The 16,421-nt window shown below is 42.4% G+C and overlaps 1 protein-coding gene across 1 annotated transcript in view; it reads left to right on the top strand.

The window, feature by feature from the left end:
• Nucleotides 1-16,421, top strand: part of BCL3 (BCL3 transcription coactivator) — a 94,561-nt gene that overhangs the window by 36,203 nt on the left and 41,937 nt on the right. Inside the window, exons 2-3 of the mRNA XM_077457235.1 lie at nt 1,634-1,787; nt 15,784-15,892. Of these exons, the coding sequence (XP_077313361.1) occupies nt 1,634-1,787; nt 15,784-15,892 (263 nt within the window). The remainder of the gene's footprint in view (nt 1-1,633; nt 1,788-15,783; nt 15,893-16,421) is intronic.

Raw genomic sequence — 16,421 nt, 5'->3', positions numbered from 1 at the left:
CGGGCACGTTTTTTTTGGCCAAACTTGAAGAAATTATTTTTAAATTTAATTTTTTTTTTAATTTTCATTTATATTGCAAAAAATTAAAAACCCAGTGGTGTTCAAATACCACCAAAAGAAAGCTCTATCTGTGTGCAAAAAAATATATACATTTTGTTTGGGTACAGAGTTGCATAAACGTGCAATCCCCAGCTAAAGTAGCACAGTGCTAAATAGCATAAAACAGCCTGGTCATGAAGGTGGGTAAAACCTTCTGGAGCTGAAGTGGTTAAATAGCAATCCTAGGCAACAAATAAAATAATTGATGCACAGCTAATTCTTCCTGGAAAATAAATTGGGTAGTACAGTAGTTAGCACATCTGCCTGAGGTCATCGTTTTAAATCCTAACCAGCGTACTACTTGCATTGATTTTGCATATTTTCCTTGTGCTGGATTAATTGACTTCCATCTAAATTGCCCCTTGTATGTATACATATGAAATAGGGACCGTAGATTGTAAGCATCTTGAGGGCAGGGACTAATATGAATGTACAGTATATAAAATGCTACGTACATTTTCAGTGCTATAAAAATAGCTGTAATAAATAATTACAGAAATAAATATGGAACAAAAAGTTGTCAACTGTAATTTGAGTTTTATGTAATTTAAGTCTGCTAGATTCTAAAATGGTCCTTTTTAGTAGGGGCTGTAGTCTCACTCTAGTGTCTGGTGTCGTGGGGTTAATATAGCTGCTGGACCTGTCATGGACACTTACAAGAGTCCCGACTATGCCCACCCTTTCCACCCCCCTTCTCCATCCATAGAAGCTTCCAGCAATAAAAAAGCGCCCTATGAATGGACGACAGGCTGATGAATGAAAGGTCCACCTCCTCCATTCATAGAGCACTTTTCATTGCTGGATGTTCCAGTAGAACTTTAATGAATAGGGGGCAAAAAGGTGGGCATAGCCGGTACTATTGATAAGTGCCAACGACGGGTCCAGCAGCTATCTTAACCCCTGAAGTACTGGAAGATTACTGCTGCATGGATGTGGGGAGAGGAGGCAGCGTACAGAAGATTTCACTAGGACAGCAGTCACCAGCTTGAGAGACACTCAGGGGCGGACTGACCATTCGTCCACTCAGGCACTGCACGAGGGCCCCAGGCGACTAGGGGGCCCCATCAACATTGCCAGCCTCAGTAAAACCAGAGACACTATGTAAAAATCTGTGTTTTTTTTACATCTGTCTCCGTTACCGACATCCTTCTGGTCTAAAAATCCTGAGATTATAGCTGCCCCACCTCTCCAGTACCTTCTCAGCCAATAGAAACATGTCTGTGTATACTGTGTGGCCCCATAATCTCTGATTGCCTGGGGGCCCCATGAGTTGTCAGTCCACCCCTGGAGACACTTCTAATTAAATGTAAGTCCTATTCCTTGTGCTGAAAAAAAAGAAAAGAAAAAAAGTTAGGCTTTAAGAGATATGAATCATTTGTTAGCTGAGTGGTCTATTTATTTACACCAGATGTAAAAAATTAAGTTCTCTGAACATGTGTGAGGCACAAAGTCCTGTATATGTTCATTTTAAAGTGGTGAATATTTATGACTATTTTAAAAAATGAGCCCAACTTGTTTTTTTGTCTGCTATCAGGGAGTCCGCCTGCGTATGTATCTTCCACGATATACTCTGCTCCTGCCATTATGACCCCACGACCCCTGAGACTAGTGCCAGCAACGCTTAATACTGAAATAGATCTCCATGCTGACATCATCGCAGCTACCCGGGCGGATGAGGATGGGGACACGTAAGTGCCAGAAACCTCTTCTCTTCCAGTATGTGTCACTTCTGTTACTTCAGCTTTTATTGCACTCATCTGTTCTACATCTCATAACACTTGCCCCTGCTATATATCTTTATTAAGCCATTTGTAATATATGCCTGGCATGGCAGATTCTTCCACCCACATTATTTAGCGTGCATGGGGGAACCAAGTGATTTATCTCTCTCAGCCCTGTGGGTATAATAATAGCATCCCTATCATAGTCTTCAAGGCACAGGCTATGGATAATATGGGTAGACGTTAAGGACAATATGGGTAGACGTTAAGGACAATATGGGTAGACGTTAAGGACAATATGGGTGGAAGCCATGGACAATATGGGTGGAAGCCATGGACAATATGGGTGGAAGCCATGGACAATATGGGTGGAAGCCATGGACAATATGGGTGGAAACCATGGACAATATGGGTGGAAACCATGGACAATATGGGTGGAAACCATAGACAATATGGGTGGAAACCATAGACAATATGGGTGGAAACCATAGACAATATGGGTGGAAACCATAGACAATATGGGTGGAAGCCATAGACAATATGGGTGGAAGCCATAGACAATATGGGTGGAAGCCATGGACAATATGGGTGGAAGCCATGGACAATATGGATGGAAGCCATGGACAATATGGGTGGAAGCCATGGACAATATGGGTGGAAGCCATGAACAATATGAGTGAAAGCCATGAACAATATGAGTGAAAGCCATGGGCTATATGGGTGGAAGTCATAGGCAATCCTTGACAATATGGGTGGAAGCCAATAAAAGTATGCTTTTGAATTGCAGAAGAAAACGGGAGTAAAATATAGGCAAACAAGCATTATTTAGATTCCATGCATATAGTCTTCACGCTAGGAATATGCACATTTAGAAAGTGGGAGAAAAATCTAGTTCAGTAGGAATAGATACTCAGAGATTTTTTTTTATTATTAAGTTGAGCTTACAACAGAAAATCATGCATTGACATTCATTAATGCTAATTGTATGCCATTATTTAATTTTTATTGATGTATGTATTACAAATATCCACAGCATATAGCTCTGACAATTAACATTCTTATCAGTCCCTGCCCTCAAGGAGCTTACAATCTAAGGTCCCCATCTCATTGGCATACCTACACATACAAGGGCCAAATTAGACAAGCACCAATTGACCTACCAGCATGTCTTTGGAGTGTGGTAAGAGGCCAAGGTACCCAGAGAAAGCCCATGCAAGCACAGGAACATGCAAACTCCATGCATGTAGTGTCCTGTTTGAATTCAATGAATGAATGGCTCTACTGCCACATGGCATAAGTGCTGACCAATAAGCCACTTCCAAATGATTCAACAGCTCTGAAGTATTTTATTTCAAATCGACCTGTATGTCTTTGTGGAACCTTCTTTTGTTAAAAAAATTGTTCACTGGGTTTCAAGTAAAGATTTGGCACTCCACCTTCTTGATTCTAAGGCCTGGCCCTTGATATTTAAGTTTTAAATGCTACTAATTCTCAATAGAGTTCTAGCATGAATGATGGGAATGGAGGTCAAGTTCCATGAGAGGGGTGGAGTTTAATTGTGACTTTGGAAGAAGTCAAGAAGCTATGGATAGCCTTTTGGTTACTTTAGAAACATTTTAGGCCACATCTGGTTGACTGAGAAGATTACTTTTTGGTTGAATTGAATGGCAATATGTGGATCAACACAAACAAAAATACAGCATGCAGAACTTTTCCACATCAAACTGTAATGCAATACATTTGTGAGAACAAAATCTGAAAAATTATGTATTTTTTCTTGTACATTTATCTTTCTGTGTTGGGAAATAGAACATAATGCAAGCCAATGTGTCCATATGTATTTAATTTAGTGCAACCCATCTGAGCATACCCTTGATTCCATTGGGTGGGCCATAGTGTTTTGGCTTCTTTGCTGTAAGGATGATGGGAACACAAAGTAGGTTATATTTAGGAATAGAGTACAGTATAAATAATATTTCAAATATAGAGAGTCTGCACATTAGGGTTGCCTACAAATATTAATCTGAAATAAGTCAGTTTAACTATGCATCTTAAACCCTTAATACCTGAGGCTCTCATGACCATGCAGAGTCTAGGTGGGTGACCTCTCATAACCAAACAATCACCTTGTTACTGGAAAATAGCAAACAGTAAAGCACATAGAAACCACCTAATCTAGCCGTTCAGAAACCACAAAGTTCCCCTACTCTTCCCCCACCACCGCAAACTTCCTGCACCATACAATACTTCCCTGCCTGTGTTATTGTAATAATGTGTTTCGCAGGTGTCTGCAATATTCCCCTGACTCTTCCACGTTAAACGGAAGAGGGCAGTATTTGTAGCGCAGTAACCCATAGCAATCAAACATTTCATTTTTCATCAAAGGTAAGGTGCCAGGTACGTTCCACATCACTACTCTTTCCATTGCCCATTTAGTTAGCCCAGCAATGTATACAGCTACAGTACATATAGATTGGGCACATTTATTGTGGCATCACCTTTATGGTCGCCGTTTGTTCTGATTTGGACTAGAAAGTCAATTTTTGGAAAAGGCTGTGTGTATTTTAATAATGTGAGAAATTTGTGACCCTTTTTTGTAGTCAACTGGGTTGCAGATGCCATTTTTGAAAGATCAACCTTAGCTTCAATCTAGCAAGTTAAATATTTGTAAAGCTATTTTTTCTTTCTATTAAAATAACAAACGTGTTATAGTTACCTGCTCTGTGGAATGGTTTTGCACAGAGAACCTCCTCTTCTGGGGTTCCCAGCCGGTGTTTCAGGCCCCTCCACTTCTCGATGTGCCACTATAGGAAGCCACTTCCTATGGTGGCACACCTGCGCGCTCAATCCTGAACTAGGCTGTATGCGTTTATTCACACACATAGCACAGCCCTCTACTCACAGGATTTGATTGACAGCAGCAGGAGATGAGAGAAAAAAGAGAGCCGCTACAAACGGGCACAGCACTGGGTCGAGATAGGGCTCAGGAAAGTATAAAAAGGAGTTAAGGGACAATACTAAAACTGGGAATTTTTTTTACCCTTGAGATTGCCACTCCTAATGCGCTCCAAAGAAGTTGCTGGCTGGACTTTTTCTGTCGCCAGGCATGTACTGGCCATTGGGACTACAGGGAGTTTCCCGGTGGGCCGATGGCTCAGTGGGCCGGTTTCAGTGACAAAGTAATGGCTGCGCGGCTCACCCTCAACTTCACGCAGTCATGTGAGAAAGATGAGAATAAGTGAAATAATAAAAGAGGTTAGTGAGGATTCCTTATTTTATGCTACTTATGTTTTCTTGCACAATTACGCTCCAGTGTGCACCTGCAAAGCTCCTCAGTGTGAAAAGGGCCTAATGATTGCCTGTTATGATTCTTTTAAGCTGCTTGGGTCCCTACTGACACACCTGTGAAACTGAAATGTTAGTATGCTACCACTCTATAATAATAACCAGAAAATAGTCCACCAGCAACTTGGTAGTAGATTATTTATATGTATTATGGCAAGGCAAGTTAGACAACGCAATAATCCTTAATCAGGAAATTGAACAAGTTTAAACATGCTGTACTGGTTAAGGTGAACGCTGGCCTATAATATGCCAATTAACTGCAAAAAAAGTTAAACCAAATTACAGCTAGTATAAAACGTAGACAATAAAAAAATATTAATTAACCCAAAGAAATGTCCTTGAGTGCACTTTATGCATACAGGTGGGCGTATGCATTCCTGACAAGGGGGAACCCCTGAAGAGGGCTGTAAAGTACCTGGCACCTATTTAGCAGTACAAATCCGGCTATCGTTGGGGGCCATCTGTAAGGTGGTGCATGTGAAGTTATCCTTTTAAGACTGTACGGCTGTTAAGAAACAAGCATTCTCCCTTGGCATTAACTGTAGACAGTAAGGGAGTAAACTTGCTAATTCCACTCACCACTCAATGACATTTTTTCCATCAGCGTGGTGGTCAGCTGCCCCAGAAAGCTCAATACTCATGATTGGGTCCTCTCTGATGTGGCATACATGGCAACAGGTCTCCTCCAGCTCAGGTCCCAAGACACAGCAACTCTCTGTGGCTCTGTCTCGCAGCTTCCTCAGTGCCCAGAAAGGCTTAGTCTCTCACTGATGTAGGCACATTCAGATCCAGTGCCTTCCCAGCTCCTTTAACCGCACATAGGCACCAACTCAATCCCAGCCTCAGCACTCTGTACACCACACCAGAGATAGGATGGACCTGTTGCAGACTCCAGTAGCAGGTCTGTACTTCCTGGATCTCCCCACTAGACTTCCCAGATCTCACACATTTGCCCGAAAGAAACTCAGTCCTCCACTGGGAATTGTAGTTTGCAGCCCATTCATTTGCATTTCAGTGTTCCTTGGGGAATACATGTCCCATCATTCCAGGCTCAAATGGCATCATCCAAATGCTAGGGAGGAAGTGGGCATCTGCAGACTCTTCTTCCATAGCTCCTCACTGTCCCTGATTTCGAGGGACTGTCCCTCATTTGGAACAATGTCCCTCTGTCCATGTCACGTACCTGACGGTAGAGCCTGATATGCAGAGGATGGCCTCTCTTACACCTCTGACTCGAGGCCTCTGGTAGAGTAGACAGGAGGCGCAGGAGTGTAGAGACGCACGAGTGCCAGGTGGATCGCAGACAGTGAAAGCCGGGACAGCTGTAGGAGGGATGGTAGTTCAGTAGGATTCTTCAAGCAGAAAAGAAGGCAGGTACAGGCAGGCCGGGTCATACACTGGAGGGCACGTCAGAAGCAGATGCAAGGGCAGAAGCGTAGTCAGGATACAGGCCGGATCGGTGATGGGCTGGCAGCAAGGTAGCAGAGGGAGCAGGCAGATGCGGAGTCAAACAAGCTGGGTCAGGTACAGGCAGGAAGCAGGAACATCAGAGGCAAGCCGGGTCAGTTAACAGGAACAGGTATCAGATACAAGGCAACAGGAACGCTGTAGAGCAGACAGTACTGAGTCTAGAAACTGGCTGAATTTAAATAGCCTGTTTGGGCGCCAAAAGCTGTCACAGGGTGTGTGTGCACCAATGGAATTCTGACAGGGGCAGAGGTAACAGGTTTTCTTCTTTGGCAGCCATCTTAGGTGCTGGCTTGCCCTTCCTGACAGTCCTTCTTTTCCCCTCCTTTGTCCCTCATTTTGGTCTGATCCATATAGTTGTATATAAAATGCACTTGTTATCTTTCAAAAAGTGTTTCACAGTGCCAAACCTTTCATACAATTTCTAAATTGTTGCATTTGTACATTTTAAAAGTCAATACAAAGGAATAGTAGTGTTAAAAAAGTCCTTGTGGTTTTATTGAACTTTTTTTGGTTAATTTTCTCTTAAGGAGGTGTGGCAGGGGGTGAGTCCTATGCCTACATACATTTGTTAGTAGTTGTCCCTCATTCCCATCTCAAAATGTTGGGAGGTATGCTCTTGCAAGTATCACTGCTCATACATAGTGGCTGGGGGAAAAAAGGAGGGGGCATAGCCTGGTCTGTCATTAAACAGGGTGGGGGGTCGAGCAAGAGATTACACACCTGGCGGCATCAGGCTACACCCAGCTGCAACCTCAGTTTACCTACACTCATTCCTTTGTCTACTGCAACACCTTGTAAGCTTAAAAAAGTTGAGCTTTCATATCGTTACCATGTTCTAGTGAAATATAGCTGGGGGGGGGGGGGGTATCCTACCTGCAAGACTGATCATTCTATAAAATCTATGGGTAGCTAAAGTCTAGACTCTAAGGGGCTTATTTTTCTAAAGACAAGTAAACTGCACACTTTGCAAGGTAACGTTCTTAGTTTTGTGATGAAATTTCAATTTGCAAAGAATACCAAATCCTGCGAAAGGAAAATGAAGACTTCCTTTTCGCTTGCACATGATTAGATGATGGAACTTCACCACATTCACTAAGCTCTGGGGAAAGTTATTTTGCATGGTGCAACTTCCCTTGCAAAGTGAACAGCCTGTTTGCCTTTAGGAAAAAAGAACCCTTGAGGTTTATTAGTATATAGTAAGTCCAGACTCCTGGTGTCCAACTTGCAGCCCAATGGACACACATGGCTCTATTAGTATTTATTTTTCAGCCCGCAGCCAGGACCAGGACTTAAGTCAGTGAAGGCAATATATTAATTATACTGGCTTCTGCTAGCTACATTTATTTATTTTACACTTATTTTTTTCTGTACAACACTGTCCATTTCCTTTTCTCTTCTAGGTTTCATTCACATGGGTGCTGACGTCCATACAGTTGTCTGTTTATGTGGTTGGAGCCACCCAGTGCTACCTGCAGGCAGACTGTGTTACTGAGCAGGGACCCAGCATCTGTATGGACACAGCCACATGCCCGAGTTCAAGAGGTATGCAGGCGGGTTCACAGCACATGGTCTGCATTCATTGGCTCCGCGCGACTGTAAAATTAGGACTTGCGGTCATGTCCATACGCTGTGTCCCCATTCAGTAACATAGGCTACCAGCACGCAGCTCCTGCCACACAAAAAGATGGCTCATACATGCTTATGTGAATGAAGTCTTTTCTCTGAACTTATAATTATCTTGATGCAGAGAATATAAAATGTGGCAGCAATTATAGGGAATGTAATGGTAGTGATATACAGTGTTGGTCATCTTACTTTAAAAAAGTAATTAGTTAAGTTACAAATTAGTTCTCCGAAAAAGTAATTGCGTTTAGTAACTCGGTTACTACATTGGAAAAGTAATTAGTTACTCAGCAAAGTAACTGTAACAGGGGTTACAGCGGTGGTACTTGAGGGGTGGCAGTGGTGGTGGTGTACTTGGGGGGTGGCAATGGTGGTGGTGTACAGTACTTGGGGGGGGGGGGGGGGGTGGCAGGCAGCGGTGGTGGTGCCATCCTCTCCCATCACCACCTCTGCCTCTTACTGATCCCATCCCCCACCACCACTGATCTCATCCCTACCCTATCCCCCATCACCTCTGTTGTAGAAGTGATGGTGGGTGGGTAGGGATGGGATCAGTAAGAAGCAGAGGTGGTGGAGGACTTGGGATGGATCAATTGCACTGCAATTCGAATCGTCAGACAGTCACTTACTTGAATGCCTCCAGTGATGCCTTTCCTCATGGGGAGAGAGGGAGACCCTCCCCTTCACTCGATTGGTGTCAGCTGACTTAATTTTTCAGTGTCCGCCCCGCCTCCCTACATTCTCTCTCTCTAGATAGGCGGGGCGGGATGGGGCGGTCCAGACAGTCTCACTGAGTCTCAGCCTCTTCTCAGCTCAGCGGGCGAAAGCCCCCTTCCCCATGGCGGAAAGAGCGGCCAGGCAGCGCGGCCACGGCGGGCTTCTCGGGCGGTAGATGTAATTGCAGTAACGATGCCCAAGTAATGTAAACTGAGTTCCCATGAGGGGAAAAGTAATCAGATTACTTGTTACCCTCTAAAGTAACTGTGTTAAGTAACTCTGTTTATTTTAACTGAGTTACTTACATCACTGGTAATATAGCATGCCTCCAGACTCCAACAAAACAAAAACTGTAATCACATCAGTCATCTCTGGCCATCTCCTATAGCATACCCATAGGGTTTGATTTACAAAAAGTGAATGGGGTAAAGCTCTGTTGACTGCTATTATCCATTTATTTTTTTTCTTGTCTGTGATTGGGTATTGTTTGCAAAGGGAAATGTTACCCCATTAGAGGAGAAGCATAGCTGGTCCAGACTCTGAAAAGATCCTGACCATATGGTTGGGATCCACCCAGAAGCTTAGGCTGACAGCTGGTTCAGCCTTCCAGAGATCTGGTGAGAGCCTGAGCCAGCCCCTCTCATCTCCTCCACAGCTCAGCGCTCCAGTGAGATTGGGGGGGAAGAGCAGAAAGTCCCTGGCTCTCTGCTCACAGAATGCTGACAATTGAGTGATCAACGGTCTTTGATCACTCAGTTCTCAGTGCAGAACCGGACGTTTTTGGTTTTTTTTCTTTTAACCAAGCTCTGAGGCAAATTGCCTTGCAAAATGAAACATCTCTTGCAAATTGAACAAACAACAAATTTGACCTTTAGTAAATCAACCCCATAGTCTGTGTCTCCTATAGCATTACATATACTGGATATTACATGCAGCCCTTTGATGTAGGTGTCCGCACTTGGGGATCCCTTATATCCAGAACGTTGGCCATTACTGGTCCACAGTGGTCAAACCTTTTAGTTTCCTAGATGTGAATTACTTCTACTCTTATATAAAGTCTGCCGGAGGGTTTATAGGAAATTGTACATTTCTGCAGAGCAGTGCTTTCTGTATATCTGATGCTCTGGGTCTGTTTTGCAATTTCGCTATCTTCACCCGAAGTATGTCTGTTGGTTATCTGTGTTTGTATCTTTATATGACGTCATTCCCTTCAGTGTTTAGTTTCATTTTATAGTAAGAGCCTTTTCTGTGAAATCCCTTTAACTTCCTAAAACTGACACATTACTAACTTTCCTTCCCCCGTCCTGCCCCCAGACAGTGAACCGCCACCCTATTTGTTCAGATCTGTCACCTGCTGACACCAACAATTTATCGTACCACAAAAGAAAAAAAAAAATCTCTGAGTTACAGATATTGTGGTAAATACATACATTTTTATGTAAACCCTAAGAGCTCTTTCACATGAACAGCAGTCTCTACCAACCTCTGAAAAGGGATCTGCGGTGGACTGCTTATGCTGCGGTGGAGCAAGGGCTGCCAGACATTCAAGAGGTGATATTGCCTCTTCCAGATAACCTTTTTTTTTTTATCCCAAGGGGGATTTTGATGTGAAAAAACGTGCATCACAATTGCAAACCAAGGTGCAGGCTCTGGGTTGTGGTTCAGTCCCCTTGACATCATGAGAGAGTTTGACATGCCTGTCAAACTCTGCAAGCCTAGTTCAATTTGCCGTGGTCAAGAAGCAAAGCATTGTGGCCATGGCTTCTCAAGCAGAATTTAAGTGGGTGGTTGTGGGGTGCTAAAAATGTAGATCAACCACTCCTTCGCAACTGGTGTGAAATGGCCCAAAATCAAGTTTCCAACATGTTTGGCATCATACTTCACTGTATAGAGCTTACTTTAGCAAAACGTTTTTTAGGCAGCCGTGGCTTTTTTGGAGCTCCTGCCAGTAACAGCATTTCATGTTGCAGGCTGACATAAAGCAATGATTGTAAAGTCTCCTTTTTTCCCCTATAAAAATAATAAACGTTATACTTACCTGCTATGTTGCAGTGGATTTGCACAGAGCAGCTCGGATCCTCCTTTTATCTCTTGGCCCCTCCAGCAAGCAGCTTATGGGGCACCCGAACTGAGTCACAGCTCCATGTGTCCATTCAGACAAGGAGCCCTGACCCAGCCCCCTCGCTCCTCTGATTGGCTAGCTGACTTTGACAACAGCGGGAGCCAAGAAGGGCGCTGCTGCTGTGTTTCAGCCAATCAGGAAGGAGAAACTCGGCTGAGACACTCGTGGACATTGCTGGACAGAGAGGGACCTCTCTGTAAGTGTTAGGGGGGCTGCTGTACACAGAAGGCTTTTTATCTTAAAGAGGTTGTAAACCCCCATTTGCAAGTTGTACCTATAGGTAAGCCTAGAATAAGGTTTCCCAATAGGTACTGTAAATATCTCGTAAAAGTGCGCCGTTTAGGAGATATTTACTGTATACTGCGCAGATTATGTCATTGGCACATTTGCTGTGAGGAAACAGCCCCCCTCGATATTTCTTCATGAGCAAGTGCTGTGACCGGTGGCTCCCACGCGCATGTGTGGGAGTGACGTCACGTGGCTCCAGCCAGTCACAGAGCCGGAGTCGGCGGCCCTGGAAAGGAAGAGGGAGACACATGGATGCGACCTGCAGCTGTAATGGCGCGGGCTTCGTTTGCAGGTGTCACATAATGTGCTAGTATGAGATGCATACTAGCACATTATGCTTTTACTTTGCAGGTTAAAAGAAAGGTAAAACTCATCAGGGTTTACTTCCTCTTTAGCGTTCTGTCTTTACAAACCCTTTAAGACAATGCTGCACGATTAGCAGCAACGTTCTCAGCTTGATGGATAGATGCAACATAGTGTGGTAGGCAGTAAACACACAAAGTCCAGATTTGCAAAGAAAGATGCATTAAAACAGCAGGTTAACAGCACAAACAGGCCTGGCAGGGAGGCTCGCCTGTCAGGAGCCACTTAAAACTGCACAGCAGAGAGGCAGTGGTTTAAAGACTCAGGGATGCCAACAGCTTCTGGTATGAGGAGCAGATAGCCACCTGGCCAGTCTGACCCAACGGGGAAGCTTCATGAGAAGGAAGACTTAGTCCCTGCTCTTTCCCTACACCACATGAACTTCTCTCTATCACTATGAGCACTGGGTTTGGTGCACTTTATGTGAGTTGATAAGGTAGGGATAGGTTCCTCATCTATCAGGTACAGAGTCTTAAATAGACTCTGCTTGACCCAAGATAGGTGCCAAGGTCACCTGGGGCATGTGCATCCAAACGAAAAACATAGAGAAACCCAACTTCTCTAAAATTCCTCTCCCATCTGCATGGGAGAATACAGACTGTACCTGCCTACAAGCTTACTAGGTAAGCTCTTTCAGTTGGTCATTGGGCTTTCTATTTAATAACTTTGTTAGGTAGCCCAATGGCCAACTAAAGAAGCTAGCACGACAGGCTGACAACGCTGCTGCTAACTATGCAGCAGTGGCATAGCATTGTCAGCCTTAAATAGCAACTGATGTTACTGACAGGAACTTCATGTAAGAAACTTTACACCAGATTGACAAAAACAATTTCCTTAAGGGAATTGTACATGGGGAGACATAAATCCAAATGTACTACAATTTTAATTTTGGGTTAACATACACTTTGCAGTGTGTCTAAAACAGTCAAGTATTAAATGCCAACTCCAGTTTGATGGAAAACTAGGGCATTATTAAAAATGGAACCTCTCAGAAGGTTCCTTATGTGGATCAGCTGAGGCTTCTGTCTAATTTAGGAGATCACTGTCATCCAGTCCTTGGGAGTGGTGCCACATCCAGAAGATTGGCAATAACAGCCTTCAGAATTAGAGAAAGGCCTTAAAAAAAAAGTTGCAACAAGTTATCTTTAAAAAGGATTAGCCCACTAAACCCACTAAATTCAAGCTGTTAACACATTTACCACTGTTCCGTGCCATGTAAGAGGAGAAACTTTATGGGCAATGTGCTTAGTTTAGATCAGATCTATCAAATACGTCTATTTGATGAATCTGATAGGAAAGCCCAAAGAGTAACTGGAGAAGCAAGCACAGTTCAGATCTGGTCAACTGTGATATTTCTAGGAGTGGCTGCACCTGGAAGGTTGGGTATAACTATTGAGCCCTTAGAGAAGTAGTAGGTTCATCATCAAAATGCCAAAACAATAAGGCCCCTTTCACACATGTGGACGATTTGTCTGTTTTTCATTCATCTGTTGGCAGATGAAAAAATAGACATCAATGCATCTCTATGGAAAAACAGATGTAAACGGATGATTATCCATTCATATACACTTCTGTCAACATCTATTTTTTGGAACAGATCAAAGCCCTATTTTCCTTCCGTTAAAAAAAAAACAGATCAAGTGAAAAAAGGATGTAACAGTCCATTTTTGCATGAAAAAATGGTTCCGGGACTCAAGTGGTTAAGGACTGTAGCTGGAGGATATAAAAAAACGTATGTAAAAATGGATGAAAAACTGATGTAAACTTCATCTATTTTTTTTTTAAATACGTGACTGAACTGATGAAACAAATGATCCGCATATGTGAAAGGGACCTAAGGATGTCCACCTGATGACCCCAATGATGTACCTACTCCCCTGTTTTTCTTCACACCAATCCCATCATCAAGATGAGCCTGGTGTGCCTGGTACATCAGGTATCACTGTTGAGACTTTGGTGACAAAGTGGGTTTATCAACAAAACGTTAAAGAAGGAGGGTGCCCATCTGATCACCCCAATGATGTGGTGCCTACCCGCCCTATTTTTTGATCACATCAATCCCGACATCAAGAGTGTCGACTTACCCTAAGAACTTAAATATTAAGTCCTATTAGCGCTTACACTACTGTCAGATGCAATAAGCTGTGACAAAAATAAATTCTGTCTATAGAGATGGTTGTAGGTTTACCGAAACCAATACAGTATGGGTTATGTCTTTTGGCCATCTGAGATACAAGTAATGTTCAGTGGAGTGAGGTAAGAAGCCAAAGAGCCCTCCATTAAAATGTTAATGTAAGCCTCAACGTAAAGAGTAACCCTGATCTAAAATAAAATGACCTTTTACTCCTAATACATCCACATTCATTTAAATAAAACATTTTGATATAAAACACTGAAACTGTCTTCATAATAGATTTCTGTAATTCCATGCAGAGCCAGACTTGTAGAGGAGAGGACGGTATGTGTCAGAAACCATGAATCAAACTGAGACAGAAGTACAGTTAAATCACACGTGTTTAATAATAATAATAAAATGTTAAACAGAGTAAACGTAGTCAAAACATAGCCAGAGTTAAGGAACTGGAATGGATAGTCAGACAAGCCAAAATGTCAGGGAGCCTGAGATGAGGATAGTAGAACAGCAAGAAGGATCTGCAGCCAGAAGGAATGTCAGCCAAGCAAGTCTTTAACAGGAACACAGGAGAGCGTCTCTAGAGATGTGGCGAAGGCAGAGATCATCTGGGCTGGACGGCTTAAGTAGACAGGACTGAAGAGCAGGATCATCAACAGGTGAGTCACTGTAGAGAGAAAGGAGCTGACAATTAGCTGACAGCTGAGCAGCCAGCTTTGAGAAGGAAGGGTTGAGCACAGCCCTGACAGTATGATAGCCAGGCTCTATTAAATGTGACACAGGGAGCATGCTGACAGTAGAGCATAATGAGGACCCCTTCAGTATAGTGATGATCCTTCATTGTCCAGTAAACAGGCTGAGAGTCGGTCAGTGACAAAATTGCATACTGCAACAGCAAATTGAGGTCACCAACCTGGGTATGTTGTCTGGCAAGGGTGTCTAAATAACAATAATAAAACATGTCAGCAGTTCTTGGTAAATTCTGGTGATTTGACACATCAAATTTGAATAAAATTTTAGAACAGAGCAGCAAGGTGGGACTTTATATGAGGCGCGAGGTGTGTAGAGCCAAGCTCCTCCATTCCCGATAATTTGAACAAAACAGGTGGGACTTTATATGAGGCATGCACCCCAGGAGATAACACAATAAATGAATATAGCCAAAAATATTGCATAGAAGCATCACATGACATCAATTGGTATTAAATTAATTGTATATAAAATATAACAAAAGTAAAAATATCATAATTCATACTGTAAATACTATAAAAACCCGAATTCATTGGAGACAAATCTCCAATTGTATAAATAATATAAATAAAATTGATTAGTTCATACTGTAAATACTGTAGAAAACAATTCCATTAGAAGCAGGTCTCTATAATAGATAATTATGTTCTTGGTAAATTGATACAATCCAATTGCAACTATTAACTCACAATCCCATAATAAAGTAACATAGTTGGTTCATACTGTAAACATTATAGATAACCAAATTTACTGAAGCGTGGCTCCATGGTAAATAGTTAGTCGTACTCGGTTGGTCCAATTGGTGAATAAGGTAATAATGTAGTATAGAAGAAAGCATCTATTGGCTCGACAAATTTAAAACAAACTCTGATCTCTACACAAGGCTGCCAACTTGACGTGACGCACAAGGGCTCAATGTACAAAGTCTATCATTTTATATGCTTTTTATATTGTTTTGAACACTGTTATGATATTGTATTTTTCAATAAAATAAATATTTTTTTCTACTTTCCTATTTGCTTCCATGCCTTAAAAGTCCAACCTGTTGATATCTATTTGGTATCTTTGTTTTCCGGTGATCTATTTGGTATCTTTGTTTTCCGGTGATTACTGTGCTCCAGTGATAACAATATTCTCTACTTCTCCCTCTCTAGAGCGCTGCACATTGCTGTGGTCCATGAGAACATTTTAGCTGTTCAAAGGGTGATTGCACTGCTAAACCATGGGAGAATAAACCTGGATATACTGAATAACCTCAGGCAGGTAAGTGTCTGGCATCCAGTAATTATGTCACATAGACTCCGTTACATCTTCTGATATTGGTGAAATGATAAACTGACTTTTTTATACATTAGAACAGGGATGTAAAAAAGGCAGAAAAGTTTTTTTTTTGTTTTTTATTTTATTTAGGTTCAACATAAAAAATTTGTTAAAATCAAACAAAGGTTACATTTTCCCATCAACCACATATTTTCGTTTGGCATTAACCCCTTCTCCACCCCCCCCCCCCCCCCCCCCCACCCCTTGCCATGTTCCCCACCTCCCATTCCACTACACAATTCTCCAAGTATAATATATATATATATATATATATATATATATATATATATATATATATATATATATAAAAAAATGTAAGCATGAAACAGTTTTAAACAGTATTAAAGTAGGCCAAAGGTCAGAAGGTGATAAGAAACAGGAGATCAGAAACAGGGGAAGGAGTTCAGGACACCCGAAACAGGAAAAGGAGTTCCAGACACCCGAAACAGGAAAAGGAGTTTAGCACATCTGA

The sequence above is a fragment of the Lithobates pipiens genome, unplaced genomic scaffold, assembly GCF_037356315.1.
Source record: "Lithobates pipiens isolate NorthernLeopardFrog02 unplaced genomic scaffold, aLitPip1_a1.2 Scaffold_27, whole genome shotgun sequence".
Lineage (NCBI taxonomy): Eukaryota > Metazoa > Chordata > Amphibia > Anura > Ranidae > Lithobates > Lithobates pipiens.
This window is presented reverse-complemented; position numbering and strand designations above follow the sequence as displayed.